Source organism: Bufo bufo, chromosome 2, assembly GCF_905171765.1.
Source record: "Bufo bufo chromosome 2, aBufBuf1.1, whole genome shotgun sequence".
Lineage (NCBI taxonomy): Eukaryota > Metazoa > Chordata > Amphibia > Anura > Bufonidae > Bufo > Bufo bufo.
This window is the reverse complement of record NC_053390.1, coordinates 417,016,143-417,042,233: the sequence shown is the minus strand read 5'-3', so window position 1 is coordinate 417,042,233 and position 26,091 is coordinate 417,016,143. Positions and strand designations below refer to the sequence as shown.

General features: G+C 43.6%; 1 protein-coding gene across 7 annotated transcripts in view; it reads left to right on the top strand.

Moving 5' to 3' along the window:
* Positions 1–26,091, top strand: part of PTBP3 (polypyrimidine tract binding protein 3) — a 184,501-nt gene that overhangs the window by 115,772 nt on the left and 42,638 nt on the right. For 3 of the 7 annotated variants that reach the window (XM_040417311.1, XM_040417310.1, XM_040417309.1), the window contains one exon: positions 23,757–23,832. The exons of 2 other annotated variants lie outside the window; for them this stretch is intronic. In XM_040417311.1, coding sequence (XP_040273245.1) covers positions 23,808–23,832 — 25 coding nt within the window. In that variant the 5' untranslated portion in view covers positions 23,757–23,807. Of the gene's footprint in view, positions 1–5,222; positions 5,430–23,756; positions 23,833–26,091 lie in introns of those variants that run through there. 2 more of the 7 variants (XM_040417312.1, XM_040417315.1) reach the window with 2 other exon arrangements.

Here is a 26,091-nt window from a genome sequence, read left to right as displayed (position 1 = left end):
ATATATATATATATATATATATATATATATATATATATTTTTGTGGGGTTTCGCTCTGGTAGATGGGGTAAGTGGGCGCAGTACAGAGGCAAAATACAAGTTCTTAACTCAAAACGTGTTTATTCACACTTGAGGCAATTGCACAAAACGGCACGTAACTTTGCAGTCTTGGTGTTAATTCACACACAATGGAAAGTTCATATACCATAAGTCACCTTCCTGGCAGTTCTGCCTTCAGTAGTCCACAGCAGGCTTTAGGGGGCCTGTTTCCCCAGCATGCGGCTCTCAGCCCTCCAGCACGGCACAAAGCCTCAGATCCCAAAAACAGAAAGACATCTCTGCTGAGCCCAGCTGCCTATTTAAGGACAGCCAGGTGCTGCCAAAACCTGGATCGGCACTTAAACTCCAGTCCGGTATTTGACCTCACCTGGCTGGAAACCAGCCCAGCCGCCCATGCTCGTAGGAAAATACCTGACTTGCCAGACACAACCCCTCACTGTGTCACACTATATATATATATATATATATATATATATATATATATATATATATATATATATATATATATATGTGTGTATCTCATTAGCAGCTCTTTATATGGCCCTCTCACCACATCATAGTCGTTTTTTCTCAAGTGGGTCCCGACTGTAATTAGCCACAACACCACATGTCTGTCTGGTTTCTGAGATCACATGGAAAGACGCACTTATGATATCTGTTCACAAGCGGTACTGCATGGGGGCTGTTGTTGCTGTGGTCCTCTACCACACGGGTTGTGTTCCACAGCAGGTGCTATGTTGTGGGGACAGTGTTCTGCCACATTGGTATAGAACCCAGTTGAAATAAGCCACAGTGACGGTGGGCTTACTCATCTTGGTCAACGAAGCTTGTGTTCATTTTTATAAGTTATGCTTGGCAGCAATAGATCAATGCATGGCATGTGGATGTACATTATGTATAGTTTTTTGTGCCATATATCTATATGTAGATTTATCTTCTTTTTTTTTTACTGCACTAATAATCATTAAGGAGTAAAGCTGGAAACACAAGTCAGTAGTTTTGTATAGAACTTTTTTTTATTTTTTTTAAATGGTATGGGATAACACATTTAAATTTTTTGTCTCCTACCTGCCAAATTGTTAATTTGTCACTTTGTGTTTGCTTCAGTGTTCCCCTTGTGAAGCCTGTTGCATTTGGGCTGTCTAATGACAAGGTGGAATAGGCTTTTGTTAGAACGCCAGGTATCTTATTACAAGATGAAGAGGTTCTCTTCAATAATTGATCCTTTAAACAAAAGGCCGCACGCTAGCTGGACAGCAGGGGGAGGAGAATAGGCAGGCACAGCCAGCAGCTGCTCTTTCCACAGCCAGGCAGCAGGATCAGGCTTCTTATTTACCCATCCTCCCGTATTCTCTTTACATGTGTCTGCTAGTTTTTTATTATAGACGACAAGGTATATGTTCCAATTGGCAAATCCAGCTGAATCAGTGACTTGACCCCTTTTATTTACGTGGACGGAACAAATTTTAGGATAAGAAAAACAACAAAGAAATAATTAACATGGCCACCTGATGCCAAAATTCTTGGCAAGTCTGTCTAAATATGAGGGGGTGTGTTTATAGGCCTTTCCGTGAGGTGTTGTTTTTTTTTTTTTTTTCCTGTCACATTCAAAAGTTATTTAAAGAGGACCTGTCAACGCTCCTTACATGCCTGTTTTTATTCTGGAGCATCTATTCTTATGGCTCTGTGTTATGTCATTCCTTTATTATTTCTACTAGAAGTTATGAATGGATTACTAGCAGTCTGCAGTAAGGGTACAGAGGGTGGTAACCAGTTGTGTGTCCCTGCACAGTCTGAAAATGGCAGCACTGATTGGATAGATTGAGTCTGTGCAGGTACACACCCCCAACTGATTACCACCTCCCTGTACCCTTACTGCAGACTGCTAGCAACTCATTCATAGCTTCTAGTAGAAATAATAAAGGAATGGCACAACATAATAGCTATTAAAATAGGCATATCTGTAGAGGCGACAGGTCCTCTTTAAAGGGGGCGTACTGCATCTGGTAATAAGTGTTCACATTGATCTGACACAGATCATTGCATGCACATGCAACCTATTCTTATAGCCATGGACATGAAAAGTTTTACAGTGATTTGATCATGAGGTGAGCGAAGAATGTGTTGATTTTTGAAAGCAGCAGACTGCACTGACTAACTTTTGTAGTACAGGGTCTGAGCACCGAGGCTGTCGTCCCATGTTATTTAAATGGAAATGCCCCTTTAAACGGAACCTGTCACCTCTACTAAGCTACCCTCGCCTAATTTCAGTGGTCTGTCACTTTTGAGCTGGCAGTCAGTACTTTTATACTACTGACATTCTGAACCTCACAGAACGCACTAGCTCTGCAAAGTAGATGAGTCTGATGAAGACTTGTGGCCCCGCCCCCCACTTTAGGGTGACCACATTTCACAACTGCCATTCAGGGACACTTACTTTCACAAGTGCATTTCGTCAAACTTATACTTGAGACTGGGCCGGTTTTTACTGAAGAAACTGTATATTGTGGGGCACGGTGTATGCTATATGTGTATAACATAAACATATTTCATATGAAAACTTCCAATTACTTGGCTTGACCCTTGGGGATCTCGGACACCACTTCCACATTTTGGGTGGGGGCTCGGCGGAGCTGATGTGTTTTATCCTAATGAGAAAGATTTCATAATAAGGATTTGGAGAAGGGGCAGAGGAATAGCAGAGCAGGGAGAGGCTGGTGCTGCTACTAGGGGGTCATACCATGGGGGAGTAATAAAGCCCACCATAATGCCCCCTCCCCCCAGTAGAAATAATTCTCCTTATAATGTGACAGTGCAAAAAATACCCCCTTGTAATGCCCCCAGTTGAGCTAATGTCCCCATAGTGTTCCCATAACGTGCCAGTATAAAATACCCCTATATAATGCCCCCATAGTGCTCCTCTCCCCCCTCCCTCCTAGTGCCCCCCATAATGTACCAGTATAAAATGCCCCATATATAGTGCCCCAGTAGATGCCCTCAGTGTCCCCCATAATTTGTAAGTTTAAAATACCCCTTCTCGGTGCCCCTGTAGATGACCCCATAGTACTCCTCTCCCACCTTCCCCATAGTACCCACCATAATGGGTCCCAGTATAAAATGCCTCTATACAGAGCCCCCATATAAAATAACCGTTCTTTGTGGCCTCAGCAGATGCCCCTATAGTGCCCACCAATAATGTTCCAGTAAGAAGTGCCCCTAATGTGCCAGTAATAAGTGCCCCCATAGATGTCCCCCAATAATGTGCCAGTAGCCAGAGCCCCCCCACAATCATGTGGCAGTAGCCACAGCCCCCCCATATCATGTGCCAGTAGCTAGAGCCCCCCCTATATCATGTGCCAGTAGCCACAAGTACTTACCTACCTGGCAGCGATGTGATGCAGGCCTCTTCCGGCCTGTGTCCCGCGCTGTACGGCTCAGAGCTCAGGCGGCGCGATGACGTCATTGCGCCGCCTGCACCGGCCTCTGATAGGCTGCCGGCCTAGTGCCTGCAGCCTATCAGAGGAAGGGGAAGGGACACACCTCGCCCTCCCCTGCCCTGCTGCACAGCCATCTGTATCGCTGTCCTGAGGACGGCGATACAGATGACTGGAGATGAGCGCTTCCACACTGGAAGCGCTCATCTCCGGCCCCTTGCCTCTATGGAAGCGCTGGCCCTGACTGTCACAACCGCAGCGGTCGGCGGCTCAGGTCATTCCGGGACACTGCATTGTCCCAGAATGAGGGTGACCGGGACCTGGGACAGACTCTCCAAATGCGGGACTGTCTCGGGCGATCCGGGACACGTGGTCACCCTACCCCACTTACAGGCCATGGCTGGCAGCTTTATTTCTAATCATGCCTAGGAAAGAAACCTGCTAGTCATGGTCAGGAGGTGGGCGAGGGCGGTGCCACAAGTCTCACCAGACTCATCTACCTCTGTCTGTGAGGTTCAGCATGCCAGTACTATGAAAGTACTGACTGCCAGATCAAAAGTGACAGACTGCTGAAATCAGCACATCTGTCACTATACCATGCTGCTTTCAGTTAATAGGGGCGACAGATTCCCTTTAAAGGGAACCTGTTATCAACTTTATGCAGCCCATATTGATGGCTCTCGTTTTCCAAAAAGGGGACCTAACCTGGGTAAAGGTGTCTATATACAAATATATCAACACCAAAAATGGCTTAAACCTATCTTGACCCTAATAATAAAATGGCTGTGAGCCATAACAAACAGTTAAAACACTTTGTTTCCAACCCATACTAACGGCAGTATAAAGTAGTGACTGGTGAGTTGATTTCAGCAGTCGGTCGTTTCTAAGTTATAAGTTAGTGGTTGCCGAGAACCAACATCACAATTATGGCGGACTGGGCATGGAAAAGAGTCCTGGCCACCTGAGAAGAGTCCTGGTTACTCATGAATTCCTGCTCTCCCTGCCCACCTGCTGATGACTGACAGTCTTCTACCTAGTTTTCTCTCTAGGAGAGAACTGCCAGTCATCAGGTCGGCGGGGAGAGCAGGAGATTAGGAATAACCAGGACTCTTCTCAGGTAGATTTGACTCTTCTCAAGGCCTGGGCTGCAATGATTATGATGCTGGTTCTCAGCAACCACTGACTTTTAGCTCATGAGTGACACACCGCTGAAATCAGCATTTCTGTCACTATTTTATGCTGCCCTCAGTGAGGTCAGCATAACATTTCTGACAGGTTCCCTTTTGAGACCACTTTCACACAGTCAGTGTTCGATCAGTGATTTCCATCAGTAATTCTGAGCCAAAACCATAAGCGGGTCAAAAACGCACATGTGCAAATCTTTCCACTTCTGCTTTTAGCTTTTTCCACTCCTGCTTTTGGCTCGTGGTCACTGATGGAAATCGCAGATCAAACGCTGACCAAACACTGATTGTGTGAAAGCAGCCTACAGCCTCCTATTCCGATTGGTCAATACTGCTTATGTACACTTTCTGAGATAGAACGCTGGATGGAGATCACATTTAGTGAGCGAATAAGAGCCTCCTAGCAGCAGGCGTGCTTGTATAGGAGATCACCTGTTGAGAAGAGCTGGGTGTTGGAGACCCCTCCCTCCCAGCGCTCTGCCCTCATTCATCTGTGCTCTTTGCCTGAAATGACAGCCCTCTTTTGTGTGAGGGTAATTTGCTTATCTACTGCGTGCAGCTCCCACTGCTTCCTCTTTTCTGTCCTGCTTCCCTCCGGCTCTGTCTCTCTCTTCTCCCTCTCTCTTTCTGAAATCTGCTTCTCATGCTAGAGGCCTACATGGCAGCTTGTTGTCTCCGTCACCCTCCGCCACGGCTGGACCGTGTTGTCACCTCGTCTGAAGTCTTGCCAGGGACACCCAACTTGTAAAAGGTAGTATTGCACAGAGAGTTTCATGGCAGAGATGCACCCAACTGCTTGACGAGCAGGCACGGGGCAGCCCTGCCTTCTTCTTTCCTACACTTTTCAGTAGATGCATCTGAATATGTAGGACTCTGTTTTACTTCAATCTACTTTTATTTATACCGCCGCTTATTATTGTGTATTGTACGGCGAAAGTTATTACGCTGCCTCCCCAATGAATTAAATGTATACGCTTCCTGTTTGGTAAGTGCGACATGATTGCCCTACTTGCTGCTTTGCAAGTCATTTGTTGCCTTGTGTACTGGTAATTGTAGTAACAAGGAAAAAGAAACGCGTCGAGTGAGCTATTGTAGAATACATTGTGTACAAGTCCTTAGGCCTCTGAAGTGAAATGTCATGAAAGGGGTTAACGGCATTTTTTTTTAGCGGTGGGAAGAATATTAGTATGTGTATATTATACTTGATGGATTAGATTCCTTTTTTTAAAATTTTTTACATGTGTACCAATGCAATAAGAGGAAGATTAATGGCCAGAAGGGCACTTCATAGTTAACTATTTGCATGCAAAAAGGAAACCATATATTTGCCTAGTTGTATACATAACGTCACGATTCCTCTAATAGCCCATTATGTGAGATCAGCCGCGTTTCCGTCATTGAATAAATGTATGCCTATTTTTTTCTCTTTTTATTATATTTAGTATCATTTGAAATTGGTTTAGATTTTCCTACTTTTTATGATTTTTATATTTTTTATTTTTATTGAAATTATGGTTGTATTTGGTTAGACGAACCAATTTGTCCATGTCCAGTAATAACTCCATATTTGCGAACGGCTTTGATGTTGGTAAATCAGTTTGCTCACCCGAATTCTCTTCCTCTCGGCTTCCCCAAGTTCTAGGATATATTGTTTTTTTTTTCCTGTCTTATCCCTTTACACTTAGGAAAGACAAAAATGACAGTATATTTTATTCTGTCGTTTCATCTCTTTTTCCTTTTTAGCTGAATTTCCTTCTAGACACTCCCTGGGGTTCCGTACATGACCCTGCCTTTTAAGAAAATCGGAGGTAAATGTTTACAGATATTTTTAAGGGGTATGTAGATATTTTGCTCCCCTCTTCAGATGATGCCACTCTTTATCCAGTTTTCTGCTTTTTAGGCCTCATGCATACCGGCGTATCTGTTTTGTGGTCTGCGGATACTCCGTACAAAAATAGGACATGTTCTATCATTTGTGGCAAATCGGCAGGATTGTGGACCGCACACAGATGACATCCGTGTGCTGTCATTGTTTATTGTGGCCCCACAGAAATGAAAGAGTCCATGTGATTTGCAGAAAATGCAAATCGGATGTGTGCGTGAGACCTTATTAACTCTACGGGTTCCTACTATGGGCTCGTGCTCAATATACTGTATTTTATTTCATATCTGCATCTGTTCTCCTCGGTTTCTATACACTCCTAAGGCCTTATTCACACTTGGCTATTGATTTTCATCGTTCTACTCCATTATAGCCACAGAACAACAAAAATAACGGACGTGCAGGTTTCATCACATAACTGACCAGAATGGGGCCAAACCAATCCAGTTGACTATAATGGGGTCTGTTCTGTTTCTGTTCTGTTTTTTTAGCAGAGAATGTCCTACATGCAGGACTTTTCTTTCCATTGTTTTTGAATCTGCGACAGCCCCTGAATGGAGTCTACGACACAGATGTGAGCAGGCTGTATGGGTAGGTTCACATCTGCTACAGGTAAATCCAGTAGTCTGTTCCAGCAGAGTTGCAGCCAACTGGAGTTACCATATCGGGCATAGTCGGGCACCACCGGATCCCCATTTGCTATAATGGAATCCGATGGGTTTGTGGCATAAATGCCAGCATTGTGTGTGCATGCAGCAGTATTTTTCCCCACTGGATCCCATTATAGTGAATGGGGATGTGTTGGATACGGTAACTCCGGTAGTCCTCTCCTTTGCAGGAACAGACTACCGGATTTACCGGTCACAGATGTGAACCTACCAAGTCACATTAAAATAGGTTATGTGCATGGGGGGTATACAATATCCTGCATGTCCTGGATTCATACTGAGCATGGTGAAGGTATAGAGGAGGAATCACTCTTCTCCTTATTACTCATGCACACAGACATGTCCATATCTTTGGCTATTCTCATCTGCAAAAACGGGCAGGAATTTGGCCTCCCATATAGTTTGCAAAACGGTGACACAGATTCACAAAAACACAGACATGTGCAAGGCTCCATAGACATGAATGGGTCAGTTTGCTATCCACAACAAGTACTGATAGCGCACTGAAGAAAAATTCACTCATGAGGCCTATGGATCCAATAGTGAGTGCAGCACCTGCATATATCTTCTCACTAGACGGAAACCTAAAGGCCGCTGGGGAAAACATGGCTAAAGCAATTTTTTATTTTACAAATTCTTTAGTTTTTAGCGGTTGTCACTGACCAGGCTTTTGAACGGTTCTACATCCAAATTTTGTTTTTACAAAAATATGGTGTGCGTGGCAATAGGAGATGTCAAAAAGTGTGCCCCCTCTACTCGCATCTCTGCCATGTATACTAGCCTTTAGTGTGTGTCGTATTGACTTTCCCTTTTGGCTTAAACCGGAAAAAGCTGGCACTGTCTTATTAATCTGCACGGTGAGTGCATAATATATGTGATTTTACACCTGGGTCTAGTACTCCATGTAGGCCCGTGGTTGCCCAGGGCAATAACACTTGTGGTTGTTATGTACATATGTATATTTAGTGTTCCTGGTTACTTTGTAATATAGGACAGTAAGTTATGTTACAGCAAGCCATAGACAGTTTTATGTAAACGTAATCTGTCACCAAATGTAATGGTGTTGGTCCCATTTTTTTGAGTTTATACATTGCTGAGATGTTTGATTTTTAATAATATGCAAATGAGCACCTTGGTGCAACAAGGGTGGTGCTGTTGCACACAGAGACTCTGCTTACTCTCACAGGGCCGGTCGGTGAAGGCATAATCCTAGCTGGCCCCGAAGTCTCGCAACTGCACATTGGCTTCAGTGTTTCGAGCAGGCGCAGTACAGTACAGAAGCACTCCAGCCGATATACTGAAGCCAACACGCAGGCACGAGACTTCAGGACCAGGTGTGATTACATCTTCACTGTCTGGCGTGCAAGAGAGTGAGCCGAACCTCTAGGTGCAACGAGGTGTAACTACATCGCCGTTGTTGTACCAAGAGGCTCATTTGCAGATTATTAAAAAAAATAATAATTTCTCAACAATGCTGCGAGATGGGACCAACACCATTAAATTCAGCTGACAAGCGCACATCTCTCAGGTAAGCTGCTTTTATTGAGATATATTTGCTGGCAGATTCCCTTTAAGCCTGATCTGTGCTGTGGATAAACATAATAGAGCACTCTGGGAATAGGACAAAGCAATTGGAATATTCAGGGGAGTGGCTCTGGGGGCAACCAGGGCGTGTACACCTGGTACAGAGTTTGAGGGGAGCGTCGTCAGCCTCCTGTCTTTGGCTGGGGTATTCAGATACAGGTATAGGGTAATAAACTGAACCTTTGCTCCGGGTGAAAGAAAGCCTAGCTACAGCTCTTGGAATTTCAGATTACTACCTTGGAGGGGTTGTATCACATAATTTTCAGCACAAACTGATGCTGGCATTGAGAGATGCAATTGCACACTGTAAGTATCATACACGGGTCCTATTAAAGGGGTTTTATGGGACTTTAACCCTTTCCAGACCTTCACTGTACATGTACGGCAGAAGTCTGGTCTTTAAAGAGGCTAATGTCTGCGATTGGCGATAATTCCGGATGCAGGCATTTAACCCCACAGATTCAGTGGTAAATTGTGACCACAGCATCTGAGAGGGCTAAATCCAGAAGCCCTGCACTGCCCAGCTGGGGACGCCTTCCCCTGACTGAGATCAGGAAAGGCGTTCCATGGTAGTAATATGCCTGAGCCTCTATAAGGCTGGGTTCACACTTGAGCGTTTTACAGCGCGTTCAAACGCGCTGTAAAACGCTCAACACATGAAAACCAATGCTTCCCTATGGCCCTGGTTCTCACTTGAGCATTTTACAGCGCGTTTGAACGCGCTGAAAAACGCCCTACGCTCAAACAAGTTCTTGAGCTTCTTTGGGGCGTTTTGACGCGCGTTTGTGGCCATAGGACACTGCAGTCAATCACACAAACGCGCGTCAAACGCGCGTTTACTATTGCAAAAAACGCGCATAAAAACGCGCGACAAAAACGCGCGTTAAACGCGCATTTAAAATACGCTCAAGTGTGAACCCAGCCTTAGACTTCCAGGCTGATTACTAGTATATTGCAATGCTGGCCTACTAGTGCCAGCACTGCATTGGAATATACTGAATCCTGTATTCTGTAATGGATAGAATTCCTTAGAATAAAAAATTAAATAATAAAATAAATTAAACATCATGAGCATTGCCGCGTCTGAAACACTCGTACAAATAAAATCTAAAAATGTTTATTCCATACGGCAAAAGGCATAACGGCAGAAAATCTAAATGGCCAATAGGCATGCATGCACAGCAGCTCCCATCCGGTCCACCTCGTATCTGTTCTGCATTGTTGGCCATAACCCCTGGAAACGAGCAGTGTATATGGAAAAGTGAATGAAGACAGTAAAGTAAGCAATATGGATAATAACAATACATTAGTAAGTGGCTTATAATACCTTTCTCGACATGATAAATGCCATTTGCTGAAGTGACCAAACCCCTTTAATGTAGGTGTCTGTTATGTTTGCATCGTGACTAGCACTGAGCCTGAAACATTTATGTTTGAAACATCTGTAGACCACAGTGGTCCACCTATGGTCCGCCCTGATTAAATAATAAATTAATATAACATTTAAGGAATTGGCTCATCAAAGGGAATCCCTCGCAGAATGAGGCATCTGTATTTGGTGATCAGATGATTGCGTTTGGTCTGTTCCTGGAGAAAGCTATGGTCAGCCAAGAGGCTGCTGCAGGGGATATGTAGTATGGCCATTCAGATGAATGATGTCCTTGTAATACATGGACAGCTCAAGTCCACCACAATAGAAGTCGTTCGCTCAGACCACCTCACCTATGTATATGGGCATATGGGCAGTGGTTGTCTTCATTGGACAACTGCTTTACTTAAAAATAAATAAAACCTAAATCAGGGCGGTCCCTAGCTGAAAGTGGCTGGCCTAGCACACATGATGAGTTTTGGCTCTCTTTTTTTAGGGAGGAGAAATGAGTTCTGCTACCATGTTGAGGTACTTGAAAAGAAAGCAGGTCACTCAAGAAGAGGACAGTGGTAAGCAGGGCCAAGTACAGGAAGGGAAGTGAGTGATGAAATAAAAATAGCAGACATCTGTTTCTCTGTGTAGTCATCTTTTGGTATGTGTGTGTTCATTGTTTATACTGTTTCATTGTCTATTTATTATCTTGCTTGCAATGTTTTGCAGTTTTCTTTTTTAGCTGTTTTTTTCTGGAAAAAAAATAAATTAATAATCAGATTCCTAGGACACAAGCATACACAGGCTTTCCTATGAAAAATTCTTATTCCACAATCCACAGGATAGAGGAAAAGTGTCTGATTGTCTAGGGCAGGCATGCTCAACCTGCGGCCCTCCAGCTGTTGCAAATCTACAACTCCTAGCATGCCCGAACAGCCTACAGCTATCAGCCTACAGAAGGGCATGGTGGGAGTTGTAGTTTTACAACAGCTGGAGGGCCGCAGGTTGAGCATCCCTGGTCTAGGGTCTCACCGCTGAGGGCCCTGGTGTTGACGAGAATAGAGCCACAGTCAATCATGTGCAGTGCTACTCAGTTTAACTCTGTGGGACTTTCAGAGATACAGAACTGTGTTTTTTTTCTTGGATAGTTAAATAGCACAGAATTGTGAAATGCTTCCGTGTTTGTCTAATATACACACAGGATCCTCCTTAAAGTTTTCTTAGAATAGCTAGTCACTTTAAAGGGGATGTCTAGATACTGATGGCCTATCCTCAGAATAGGTCATCAATGTCAGGTTGAAGTGAACGGTACCTGAGCTTCAGTACGCTTACTCAGCGGACAGAGCATTCTGCTTCCAGAAAACTCGCGCAGGCGCAGTACCGCCTGCGGCCTGCGCCTGCGTGATCATCAACCTCCTGAGGGCAACAGCCTCAAAAGTCTCACTGGGCATGCGCCGAGCCCAGTGATGTGACCTGAGCGATGTTGCCCTCAGGACGTTGATGATCGCCCAGGCCGCAGGCGGTACTGCGCCTGCGCGAGTTTTCTGGCCGCAGACAGGAAGGAGGACGGGGCATATCTATAAGGTAGATTATGACGTGCGGAGGGGGCGGAACCGTTTGCCGGGCTGTGGGAGGTGTTTTGATTATCAGGAGGCTGTCTTGGGCACTGCAGGGGGGCGTCACTGGGCACCGGAGAGTGAGAAAAATGCCCCTCTGGGCACCTTGGACCCTAATTAGCATAACGTAAAAATCGCTTTTACATCAAAACTACTAAATGAAATAAAGTAAAAAGAAGAGTCCTGGAAATAAGCTACTTTAGTCAACATAGCGATGGTGCCAGCTTAAAATCGTAAAAGGAGGTGACAGAATCCCTTTAAATAGCAGACATGACATCACATCACAAAAGGGGTGTTCCGCAAGAAAAGACTATTGGCTCTTTGACAAAATGGAGTATTTTGTCAATTTTATCCCTGAGTTTCATTGGCACATTTAAAAATGGCAACCTAACTCCCCCCTCCCCCAGTGACCTTAAGACAAATAAATGCCCATGAGGCTCACACATCTGGTTTGCTGCCATCTTGTGGACAGAAAAGAGTAATACAGTACATATATATATATATATATATATATATATATATATATATATATGATAGGTTTTATTTCTCTCTCTCTCTCTCTATCTATATCTATCTCTCACAGTAGTGTCTGAAAGTTATAGGTGCAGCCACATACCCTGTTTCCCCGAAAATAAGACAGTGTCTTATATTAATTTTTGCTCCCAAAAATGCGCTAGGTCTTATTTTCAGGGGATGTCTTATTTTCCATGACACATGGGGATCAGAGGGGGGAATCAAAATGGCACAAGAGAATCAGAGGGGAGGGGGATTACCATTTTACGGTAGTACCCCCTTCTGATCATCCTGTGTCTGTCATTTTGATTCCCACCTCTGATCCCCCTGTGTCATTTTAAGTGATCCCACTACCCTGTGCCAGTGGACAGTGGATTATTTAGTCTCTCTCCCCCCTCCCACCTTCACCAGACATCCCCCACTACCTTATCAAACATTTCCCCCCTACCACCTCAGTCACCCCTGTGTGTCCGTGCCAGCCAGATTCCACACAATGTGCCCAGCTCCTGCCCCGCGCGACTCACTGTCTAATCGCGAGTCAGCCAGATTCCGTCAGGGCAGAGCGAGCAGCAGGCGGCAACTTCTCCTGGCGGCAGCGCAGGCTCTCTGATTTAAAGAGGACCTTTCACCGATTCTTACCCTATGAACTAAGTATACATACATGTGGAGCGGCGCCCGGGGATCTCACTGCACTTACTATTATCCCTGGGCGCCGCTCCGTTCTCCTGCTATGCCCTCCGGTATCTCCGTTCCCTAAGTTATGGTAGGCGGAGTCTGCCCTAGCGCTGGCCAATCGCATTGCAGAGCTCACAGCCTGGGAGAAAATAACCTCCCAGGCTGTGAGCTCTGCGCTGCGATTGGCCAGCGCTAGGGCAGACTCCGCCTACCATAACTTAGGGACTGGTATCTCCGCCTACTATAACTTAGTGAGCGGAGATACCGGAGGGCATAGCAGGAGAACGGAGCGGCGCCCGGGGATAATAGTAAGTGCAGTGAGATCCCCGGGCGCCGCTCTACATATCTGTATAGTTAGTTCATAAGGTAAGAATCGGTGAAAGGTCCTCTTTAAAGAGACCTCGCACTGCCTGAACAGCTCTGGATGCGCTGCGGACAATCAGTGAGCTGCGCGGCGGCAGCCGCCGCTACAGTCCAGAGGATTCAGACGCCCTATGGTAGCGTCAGGGGCCTTATATTCTGGCGGGGCCTTATTATCGGGGAGGCCTTATTATCGGGGAGGTCTTATTTTCGGGGGGATGCCTTATATTACAGCGAGAGGCAAAACTGGAAGTAGGTCTTATTTTCGGGGGATGTCTTATTTTCGGGGAAAGACGGTAGTTGTCATATTGCCATACTGATGCATCCTTTTCTCTTGGCTTGACATGCCCTGATAGGTGTGTCATGAGATGACCAGCTTGTGTCCATGTGCTGCCACCCAGTGATTGTGTTGAGAATTGCAGCCCTTCATTTATTTCATGAGCAGTTGAAGTCTTTAATCAAATTAGAGCTAAGATAAAGGTGGACACATCTATAACTTCAGACTATGAGGGGAGCAGTAGTCAAAACTGCCTCCTCAGTACTAGGCTGATGCCTAATGCTTGATGTCAGCACAACTTCTCCAATGGAGCTGGTGGACAGAAGAAGCTAGTCATTCTGCCCATCTGCTCCAGTCAATAGCATTAGGCTGTATTAGGAGCACCAGGTTAGATAGATACAGTGGTGTTTTATGGAAGTGTTTATTCTCAGTAGGAATCGAGCACAGTAAGCAGTTTATGTAACTGTCATACAGTATATTGGAGAGAGCGCCACGAGTTCTCCCCCACTTACCGCTCACCTGTCTGATTTGTACTACAAAACGGGGCTTGCACTTCCATTGAAATCTGGGGTGCTTAGAGATGGGACCTCAGTCTATTAGACTTTTTATACTAGAGTATATACTTTGCTTTTTTACAGTCAGTTTTCTATGATCTACATGTTGCTTTAGTCATTGATGCCAGTGATCCCTCAAGATCCAACAGCCTTAGGATGCAATAATTTCTACTAAAATGTTTTTTCCTGGGCCATCATAAGTTGAACCCAGACTCGATATACATACTCGGATCCAACTAGTCAACATGGCCATTACACTGGTAAAACATCTAGACTGGTTGTCTAGCAGTTCCTCTCTATAGTACAGTGCAGTACTACGTGTCCTGTACTGCCTTCTGTCTGTACCCGAATAAGCTGCTCCTCCGGTGAGGACGGCTCCATTTTATCATACTGGTGCCCTGTGTGCTCTACAGGTTCCTGAAGAAGCTCTGATTCTCATCATAGAAAGTGATCTACAGCTTTCAGCATCTATTTCTGACTGTTACAAAGTTTTATGCAAATCGACTTTGGAAGTTTCATCCGAAGTCGATTCGCTCATCCCTAGTTTTAACATACAATGGTTGTTACAGAACCAGTTAATATTGTAACTTGAGGGACCACTGTAGTTGCCTGTACAAATGTAGAAAAACACAGTATTTTATCATTTGTGTCCTACATACTGACTCTAAGGTTACCTGCTCAAGTTACAGATTATATTTGAATTTTCATGTGGAAAAATTGTAGCGTGATGCAGTAAATTGACCTCCCGTACTGATTTTGAAGTCTGCAGGATGTTGATTGTGCGATTTTTTTATTTTATTATTTTTTTATTTATTTCACCCTTTGCAATGGTGTGGATATCTGCAGACAAATCAGTGTGGAATTTCTGTTCAAATCCTCCAAATCATATAAACCTAAATATCACAGAGCTTAGCTTATTTCCCTCTATAAGGGCTCATTCAGACGGCCATATGTACGGGTCTCCATCCACAATTGTGAGGAACGGGTGCGGACCCATTAGTTTCAATAGGGCTGCAAAAGATGCGGACAGCCAACCATGTGTCGTCCACATCCGTAGTTCCGTTCCACGGCCCCACAAATAATATAGAGCATGTCCTAATCTTGAAGACAAGAATAGGCATTTCTGTATAGCGCTGGCCCTGTGCATTCTGCGGACTGCAAAACACAGCCGTCTGAATGATCCCGAAGTGTGGAGTGCAAGGTATAACTTATCTGAAAGCATCAGAAGCTTCTGTTTCTTTTGCAAGAACCATATCATGTAACAGGGCCTAACAGCTACCCTTCAATTACAGAGGTTGTCCTATTCCAAGCACTTTTTCTTTATTCACAGGGTAAGGGGATGTGTCTGATCTGTGGTGTGGACCACAAGAATGGGACCCCCTATGTTCTCTCATTGGAGCTCCAATAATGCAAGCTCATTGCCATTCAACTCTGTTAGAACGGCGACTATGGATTGGGATATGTGTTTGTAATGGGGCAACGCCTTTCACTTAAAGGGGTTGTACCGCAAATAATATTCTAAATTTTCTAACCAGCACCTGGATCTGAATACTTTGGTAATTGCATGTAATCAAGAATTCTGTATAGTCACTGAGCTATTCAATAGAATGTATCTGCATAGCGCCACCTGCTGTTTGTTCTTTTCCTTATTTCTTGTCCACCTCCCTTTGGGGGTCACACTTACTTAGTTTAAGGGGACATTCACATGATCATATTTACGGTCTGTATCTGATCTGCATTTTTTGCAAATCGAATGCGGACCCATTCATTTACAATGGGACTGTGTGCTGTCCGCATCCGTATGTCCGTTCTGCAGCTGATCCACTAAATGCAAAACGCACACGACTGGTTTCTGTGTGGATACACAATTTGCGGACCACAAAAAAAAGCTAGTCATGTGAATGCCCCATTAATCTTCAACTGTCACTAGCCATATATTCTGTTAGAAGCTGTGACATTTACAAGGAAAGAGCTACAGCAGAAAACCATTTGGTACCTTAAAACCGAACCCGAGTTCGGAAAATTGTTTTTTTTTCCCAGTACAAATTAATTTATAAAGGTATTGCCTGAAGTCTCGCGAGACTTCGCAAAGCAATAACTTCGGCTCATCGGAGCCAATACATTCTAATACTGTATGGAGCTCCTGCTCTGTACAGTATTGGAACGAAGTTTTATGCGAATCGACTTCGGATGTTTCATCCTAAGTCGATTCGCTCATCCCTATATATGATGTCTGATTTTCATTTTTTACATTAATCATGGGATAACCCCTTTAAAGGGAACCGGTCACCGGGACTTTGTGAATAGAGCTGAGGACATGAGTTGCTAGATGGCCGCTAGCACATCCGCAATACTTAGTCCCCATAGCTCTGTGTGCTTTTATTGTGTAAAAAAAACCGATTTGATACATATGCAAATTAAAGTGAGAGGAGTCCAGTCCGTGAGAGGAGTCCAGGACAGGACTCATCGCAGGTTAATTTGCATATGTATCAAATCGGTTTTTTTTACACAATAAAAGCACACAGAGCTATGGGGACTGGGTATTGCAGATGTGCTAGCAGCCATCTAGCAACCCATGTCCTCAGCTCTATACACAAAATCCCAGTGACAGGTTCCCTTTAAGTGCTTGTTACATTTACGAAGGAAACCACTATAGCAGTTTCCTTTCTTTTACAGGTTTGTCATTTTTGGCATTTACAGAAGATATACTGAAAATAGATATATTCTTGTGCCCCTGTACAACGGGCAGATGAGATAACCCTATTGTTGTATGGCAGCAATATTTTGCCCTTCTATCAGTTATTGCATGCCCTAGCCTAGCGATATGTAATGACGATTGGCCTAGAAGCGGTCTGGCATTACTTGCCAATTGTTACAGACCCCACTTACAGATGGGTATGAATCAGTGCTTCAGGTATGGGATGCAACTAGAGGTGATGCTGCTATATGCTAATATTGCATCCTATTCTGCTGCCTGCTGACGTGTAGCTCAAGCCCCTTGCCAATGGCAAATCCAACATGTTCTGGCAAGAAGATCCATGGCAGAAATCCAAGGCTGACACTATGATCTCTGGCACACATATGCAGCAAATGTGTCTGCAGATCTGCACGAGGATAAAGGGCCCTTTTACACAGGACAAGAATTTGCCAGATATCTGCCGGTTTAAAGGTGTCGCCAATTAACCGATAACTAAGCGAAACGCTCATTCGGCGGGTAATTCGATCATTTGTGTAGGCACATAATTTATTGTTTGCCGGCAGCAAATCATGCTGTGTAAACAGCACTCCACTGCCATTAAACAGTGATTCTGTATGGGGACCAGCGATGGCATTAGTGATCGCTCCTCCCCATACTGTGGAGGGGATCGCTGCATGTAAATGCTCTTCTCCACTGACGAGCAGGTGATTGCCTTCCCGACAATCGCCTGCTGAATCGTCCCATCTAAAAGGACCTTTAGCTCATTGTCTATCAGTGGGGCTAAGGCCTCATGCATGTTTTTCTATGCCTCCGTTCCATTTTTTTTGCGGATAGGATGGGGACCCATTCATTTCAAGTTTGTGTTCCGGGTCCGTTGTCCGCGTTTCCTTTTAGCAAAAAAAATAGTGCATGTCCTACTTTTTTCACATTTGCAGACAAGGTTAGGCATTTATTACAAGGGATCTGTGGGGGGAAAAAACGGATCCTCCAAAAAAAACGGATGCCGCATCCGTTTTTTTTAGCGGACGCACAATTTGCGGACAAAAAAACAACTCGTGTGGATGAGGCCTAATTCACAGCTTTTCAGTGCAGAATCCACAAAAAGAAGAAGAAAAAATGAACATGCTCTTTCTCATAACTGATTTTTTGTATTTATTTTTCCTCATGACACAGACAAAAATTAGCTGAGTTTTTCCAGAGCATGTATGTGGGGTATGTAATACCAATTCAGTTGCACTGGATGCAGAATGCTTGAGGATTTGATGAGGCTATAGAAGTGGAATCCATGTATAAATCCTGAACACACTTGTCGGTATTGATGCAGACATATTATGGCCATTTGAAACCTGCTGAGAGCCCAATTCCACCTTTTTTTTTGTAGCATTGTTGTTTTTTTAGGTACATTTATGCCATGTGATGGGGACATCCTTGTGCTAAGAGTCTCATGATCCCTGGCTCAAAGGACAACACCAACAGATATGTCAAAACTCATACGGCACATATAGAAACAGGTTGATCTATATTGTTATGTCATTATGTGCCCCCTACAACATGTTTACCTGCAGACATTATCTGAGCAATTTTATTCTGTGTGTGTAATATTACTGGAGACCTTTGTGCCTAGATGTACAGACAAAACTATAAAAGTACAGTAATGATAGAAATTACTGTATGTAGTAAAAGTTCTCTGGCTTGGGTATAGCACATCTGCTAGGCTTATGAGCTACTCGTATTAGTCATACTGCTGAGATAAAAAAAAAAAAAAAAATGCAGTCATTTGAATGAGAAAAAAAAATTACAAAGATTGTCAACTTTGCCCAACCCTTTCACTCCCTTCCGGAGGATACCAGAATTGTTGGCGTAGCATACCCAGCACTTGTATTGAAACATTGAGGTAAGCTGCGTTGCTGCAGGCTGTCCTGAGTCCTGCTGTATCATTGCTCCTGTCTTGTTCGACCCTGGTAATTACTATGTTAGTCAGTACCTAGCAAGGACCTGTAACTTTTCCTGGCATTTCTTATATCTACTTATACCCCCATATAATAATGATTCTGGAGCATCTATTCTTATGACTCTTTTTTGCGCCATTCCTTTATTATTCCTGCTAGAAGTTCTGAATACATTGCTAACCGTTTGCAGTAAAGGCTAAGATGGGTGTTATCAGTTGGCGGTGCGTCGATGGATAGTCTGATACTAGCAGCACTGATTGGATAGTGTAAGACTTAAAGGACACACAACCAACGTTGTAACACCCAGCTGGACCTTCGTTGCAGATTGCTAGCGATTCATTCATAACTTCTAAAAGGAATAATGAAAGAATGGCACAACATAGAGCCATAAGAATAGATGCTGCAGAATTATTTCATGGGAATGCAAGTAGCTGCAAAAAGACATGTCAGTGTTACAAGCAGTCGGTGTGAACCCACTGTACCAACTAACCAGTTTGACGTTGTGTTAGTCCTGTGGTTGTTATCATGGCAATCCCCTGGTTTACGCTCTTTTACCCCTTTGCTGTAGGGGACCTACTGGGCTACTACCTATTTGAACGGTATACTTGGCAGCTGACCCGCAGGGTCAGAGAACCCAGTGCGAAGCTTCAAGGGGTCAGGCCTAGTCGGTAAACAGACAGAGGTCATGCAACTCTGTGTACGAAACTCATCCGAGCTCAGGGCAGGCAACAAACCATCATTACTGTAGACAGGCTAAGGTCAGGGCAGGCAGCAGAGTTACAGAGTCAGTTAACAGGAAGAAATTCAGCACATGGGCAGACAATGAAAATAGCAGACCTTCACTGGTTAAAGTAGCAAAATAGGCACCTGAAGATCTGGCAAGTGGTGGACCCTCGGATCAGCATTTATAGGAGGGCCCATTAGTCATACAGCTGCACACACACAGAACTAGCAAAGATTAACCTTTGCTGTACTGAAACAGAGGTGTTAAAAGGAACACTGGCCATAATTCAGACACAGCAGCCGGTGCCCATGCGTACAGGACAGCGGTGCCCATGAATCTTCATTGTAACAGTCTAGAGAGACTGCAGGTCCTTTTTAACTAAAGCTATAGCACACTTCTAGATTTTTAATCCTTATGAATGGCTAATCCTTGCTATGTATTAATTTAAAATTGAACTAGATCCTTTAAAGCTCTTAGAAGTGTCCATCACCACAGTATACAGGACCACAAGACAACACCAGCCCCTTATCACAGGCGTATGCAGGAGACGTTTGCAAACAGTGAAGTCTATGGGAGATGGCTTAGCCAGTGACCCTCAGGTTAGATTCACACAGCAAATGCACTTCTGAAACATCTGACTTGTATTTGCTGTCCAATCTGCTCTACCAGAGCGTTGCCATTGCCTGGCCCTGTCAATGAAAGCAGCCAGGGAGGATCTGGCCACAGAAATGAGTGGAGCTTGGGTGCAACAAGAGCATCAGTGACGCCTTCCTTGCTGATCAGAGAACTCAAAAGTAGAAAACTCCTTCCATGAGAATGTATTGTAACACTTAATGTATGTTCACAAGGCAAAAGCCGCTGTGGACCCTGTCGCTGGTTGATTCTAAAGCACAAGTGGACACGCACCACGGCTTCAAGCAACATCCGTCCGGACACTGTGTCAAGAAGGAGCCTTCTTGGTGCCTTGGCGACTTTTAACCGCCATCTGTGTGAACTTCACAGTGGTGCCTCCCATTGACAATGGACTCCACACGGCTGATGCCGGAATTTTGGTACAGTGTCCACGCTAAAAATTTTGGCAACATAAACAGCTTTGTGAACATACCCTAAGGCGAGGACTATGAGGAGACTTATGGCCACTCAACATAAGATCAGAAATTCTTGCGGCTACATAGTAACTAATGATATGGCTGCGGTGCTTAAAATGCCCTAGATGTGAAGGGACGGATGCTTCCTTGTTACATATGTTCTGGGAGTGCTCCGAGTTGAGGGCCTGCTGGGAAGGAGTAATAAGGATCATTGCTAAAACAACTCAGATACAGATACAAGGGGGACCCTAGGGTCCGTGTGCTGGGAATTTTAGATTCACCAGGACTTGATAAAATATCCTTGTGTATTCAAAGAATGCTTTTCCAGGCCAGAGTGTTGATAGCTAAACATTGGATGCAGAGTAGCCCGCCTACCAGGCAGGAATTTGTGAACCGCTTGAAAGGGGGGGTCTACCTGAAAAGGAGATGCCCCGACAAGTTTATTAAGATATGGGAGGGTTGGTTTGCAGTCCCTGGATTAGTGTCTATGGCGTTGACGAGGGATTGTTTGAGAGGGCAAATGTCCATATTGGTGCAAATTAGATGGCTCTAGGTCTGTTTTTACAGCCGCACCTGATTATATATTTCTCTGCATTTCAATGTATAGGATATTTTTCATATTGCGCCTACTCTTTTAGATGTGGTCGGTGGAAGTCGTCTCTCTGCAGGACAGTTAGTTGGGGGGGAGGGAGGGGTATTTGCATCATACGGTTTATTTATTTGTCCACCTATGTGGATATCTTAGCAAAAATCATTCTGAAACGATGCACTATTTGTATATGTTAAACTTTTATTTTAATCAATAAAAGTTATACATGATTAAAGAAAAGAATGTGGCTGCGGTGAGACCCCAGTTACTGTGACACCAGAGTTGGCAGTAATCCAAACCTGCTGGATTTCCATGCTCTAGGCACGGCCTGATAGGCAGCCAGTGAAAATACCAATAGCATTCTGTTGCAGTCTACGGGACAAGCAATGAGAAGGTTGCATGTAAAATCCCCTAAGATGACAAAAAAGTACAATCTAAAAAGGATGTAAAAAAAAAAACCCTCAAAAAATAAATTACCCCAATTCCCACTTTTTATAAAAAAAATAACCATAATATGTGTCACAGTGTCTGAGAATGTCCAAACTCTTAAAATATAAGACTATTTATAGTTTGCAGTGAACACTGTAACGGGAAAAAGATAGACTATTTGTTGTTTTAGTCATGTTGCCCCCCCCCCCCCCCCCCCAACAAAAGAAAAATTAATAAAAGGTTAGCAATAAGTTAGTATGGACTCCAAGATGGTACCAATAAAAACCACGACTCATCGTGCAAAAAATGAGCCCTTTCACAGCTCTGAAAATTGAAAACTAGAAAGTTATGGTTGTCAGAATATGGCAATGCTTTTTAAGGTAGTAAAACATAATAAGAGACACATATATTTGGTACTGAAGAATAAGGTAGTCATGTGAACACCACAAACACGAGACCAAAAAAAAACATGGCAGAACTGCATTTTGTTTTTGTTTTTTTGTTTTTTTATTACAATTTCACTCCACAAAGATTTTTTTTTTCAGTTTTTAATACAAGCTATGCCCTGCAACAAATAAGCCCTTTAAAAAGTTATAGCTCCTGGAAGGTGGGGAGGAAAAGCGCAAAAATGAAAATTCTCTTAAGGGATTTATCGTAACTAGGGCGGATTCTCATGAAAAAGCGTATGTGCATGGTGTTTTATGCATCCATGATTTAGAATTTCAGACTTTTTTTATTTTATTTTATTTTTTTGCAGTTGTATGGAGCACTCATCATATCGTATCATACACTCCTGTGCTAATATTAGCTTAAAGCATTTGTGTTGGTCCCATGTTTATATGTCCCCGCATTGCTGAGAAAAATGATGTTTTAATATATTCAAATGAGCCTCTAGGGGCAACAGGGGCGGTGCCATTACACCTAGCGGCTCTTCTTTCTCTGCAACTGCCACTCCACTGCCAGACGTTACGATCTTATGATGACTATCTGGTTCTGTCAATTAAAGTAGAGTGGGTGCAGTGGGCAGCTGCATGCGGATCAGGGACCCATTCACTTGAATGGGGTCTGTGATCCGCATCCGACGGTCCGCACTGCAAAAAAGTAGTGCATGCACTATTTTTTTGCGGTGCGGAGGCACGGGCAGAAACACCACTCCATAGTGCTTCCGTGGGGTTTCGATCAGTGATTCCGCACCGCATCTCCGGGTTTGCAGACCCATTCAAGTGAATGGGTCCGCATCAGTGATGCGGGGTGCACACAGCCGGTGCCCTGTGTATTGCGGGCCGCAATACTTCCACGGCGGAGCAACGGCCGTGTGCATGAGCCGTAAGTCAATGGCGTCTGATCCGTTTATTTTGTAACAGAAAAAAACGGATCAGGCGCCCATTGACTTACAATGATTTTCATGCCTGATCAAGTTTGTTCAGTTTTGATTTAATACAACCGGATCCAGCTGAAACTGAGCCATCAGGAATTATTAAATGGAACGGATACTTTTAAGGCTACTTTCACACTTGCGGTAGCCTTTTCCGGCAGCCTGTCGGATCCGTGTTACTGCAAGTCCACTGTGCTCGTGAAAGTCGCTCCGACCCCATTCACTATAATGGGGGCGGGGCGGGCCGGAGGTCCAGCCACAGCACGGCAAACATGCCGAGAGGCGGCCGGAATAAAACTACAACATGCTGCTGTTTTTGTCCGGCTGCCTCTTGGCTTGTTTGCCATGCTGCAGCCGTACTTACGGCCTGCCCCCATTATAGTGAATGGGGCCGGAGCGGGCTTCTACCCGCATGGTGGACTTCTGGTAGCACGGATCCCGCAAGTGTGAAAGTGGCCCAATTCAGGCTTTGACATCATCTGCCGGATGTCAAAACCTGAATTAAAAGCGCAGATGTGAAAGTAGCCTGACAAATTTGCATGGAAACTTGGCAAAAAGGCACCTGTATGTGGGCTTAATAGTACAGTTTGTAAACCCAGTGCCCATAGACTCTCACATGTAATTCCAAACACCTAATTAGAGTAATTTTTTTTGAATTTTAATTTTTTTTTTGCTGTTTTATTTTTTTAATTGTTTTATACTGATATGCATTTGTTTTATTTTACTTTATTTTTTAGCGGGCATCTGATGAGCTTCTCCCTTCTGGTATCGCTAACGGGCCTTTTACCATGAGCCATTCCACTCCAGCTACAGGTACAGTGAGAGTCTTTGAGACCCAGCATGCTATGCTTTGCTGGCCTCTCGTGAAGTGATATTTTCTATTTTGCAATTTATTAGTCCTAGCTAAATGTTCCAGATGCTGGGAAATTCTCTTACTGGATGAGAGACATGTCCTACTGTATATAAATAAAATAAAAAATGCAGTACACCTTGTCAGGGAAGGCTGGTAAAAATAGTGTTAAAACGTGCTGATTATTACGGTAATTTACTTTGCTCATAAAGTGTTACCTGGTGATTTAATATTTCCACGTACATCAGTGCTATACTTTATTTAGCATCTGAGATTTCAATATCCAGGGCTGATATTAGAGTACGGTAAATAACGCCAAAAAATAAAAATGAGACCTTCCCCCGTCATTAAATAAACCTAACCCATGGAAATAAACCCAGATGAAGCCTCACAGCAAATAATTTGTCAAAACTTCTATTTCCCTGTCATGAAAACTTTTAGATTTACATGCATTTTCATGCAGGAGAATTAAACCAGAAAAAGTGCTCTAAACTTTGAGGTTGTCATTATTTAATAAATCAAGTGTATAATATACATTGAAAAAAAATAAAAATACTACCATACAATGGACAAGTAAGCCACTTACTGACCACATAATACTGCCCTACAAGTGCCCAGTGTCTAAATAATACTGCTATATAGAGGACAGAATATTCTATTGGGTGGATTAAGGGTGAATGATATATCTTGTGGTCTAGGGTGGCTTAATTCTTCTGGCTATTGGTAATATCTCAGGTGTTCTAGGATGATTTAGGGATCAATGAAAATGTTCTAGTTTCTTCTTAACAACATTAGTGATCTGGGGCGGTTGAGGGGTTCACACTTTATATTGCTTTGCATCTGGCATGGTTTAGGGGCTAATATGCCGTGGTTATGAAGAAGGTAGAGGCAGTGTGTATCAAATATGTGACCCTGAAACACCTAGGACTGGAAATTTTTAGATAAATCGTCAGTGTAAATTTGTGCTAAAGGCTCTGCCCACCAGATTTTTTTCCCACTTGCATGATTGCATTGTGTGTCTGTCTAGAATGTTGTATTTACTATGTATGGAATGTATAAAAGAAAGTTTGTATTTTTTGTTTTTCAATAAATATGGTAATGCATTTTACGGCTATACCTTTGTTGCAGTCTGCTACCAGCTAATGTCCAGTCTGTAGCGACTGATATGTTTATAGGGAATCTGTCATCATGATCTTGGACTATTATCTGCAGTAACCCATGGCTAGTACTGCACATAAGGAGTCCAGATCGCTATATATTATTTTTTTCCTACTACTCCTGTTCTGCTGTCAACGGTAAGAGCTGCACTAAAATACCTTATCAGGACCGCTGTGGATACACACAGGAGTCCTCTCCATTATGTTAGCATGGCTCAGCAGTCCGGACTTGAGCTTTGAACACCGACAGCGGGGGGAACAGGGGGCAGTAGGAAAAAAAAAATGGCAATCTGGACTCATTAGGGTACTTTCACACTTGCGTTTTTCTTTTCCGGCATAGAGTTCCGTCCTAGAGGCTCAATACCGGAAAAGAACTGATCTGTTTTATCCCCATGCATTCTGAATGGAGAGTAATCCGTTCAGGATGCATCAGGATGTCTTCAGTTCAGTCTTTTTGACTGACCAGGCAAAAGGTAAAACCGCAGCATGCTACGGCTTTGTCTTTGGCCAAAAAAACGGAAGACTTGCCTGAATGCCGGTCAATTTGCCATTTTTCATTGCTTCTCTTAGCCAAAAAAATTTAATGCAATGTGATCAAAAAGTCACTCATTCCAAAATGGTATCAATAAAAACTACAGATTGTGCCACAAAAAATTAGCCCCCACACAGCTCAGTAGATATAGCTATATAAAAGTTATGGGGGTCAGAATATGGTAATTACATTTTTTATTTTTTTTTACACTATTTAAACATAAAAAACCTATACATATGTAGTATTATTGTAATCTTACTGACCCAGAGAATGAAGGGCATAGGTCAGTTGTGCTACAAATGGAACGCCGTGGGAACAATTCCACCCTATTTGGAAATTTTCCCGCTTCCCACTACATTGTATGCCATATTAAATGATGGCATTGAAAAGTACAACTTGTTCAACAAAAAAATCAGCCTTCCTAAAGCTATGTGAACGGGAAAATAAAAAGTTATGGCAAAAGGAAGATCGGGAAGTGAAATGTAAACCTGAAAAAACCTCTGGTATCCTAAGGGTTAAAGATACCACCTGAA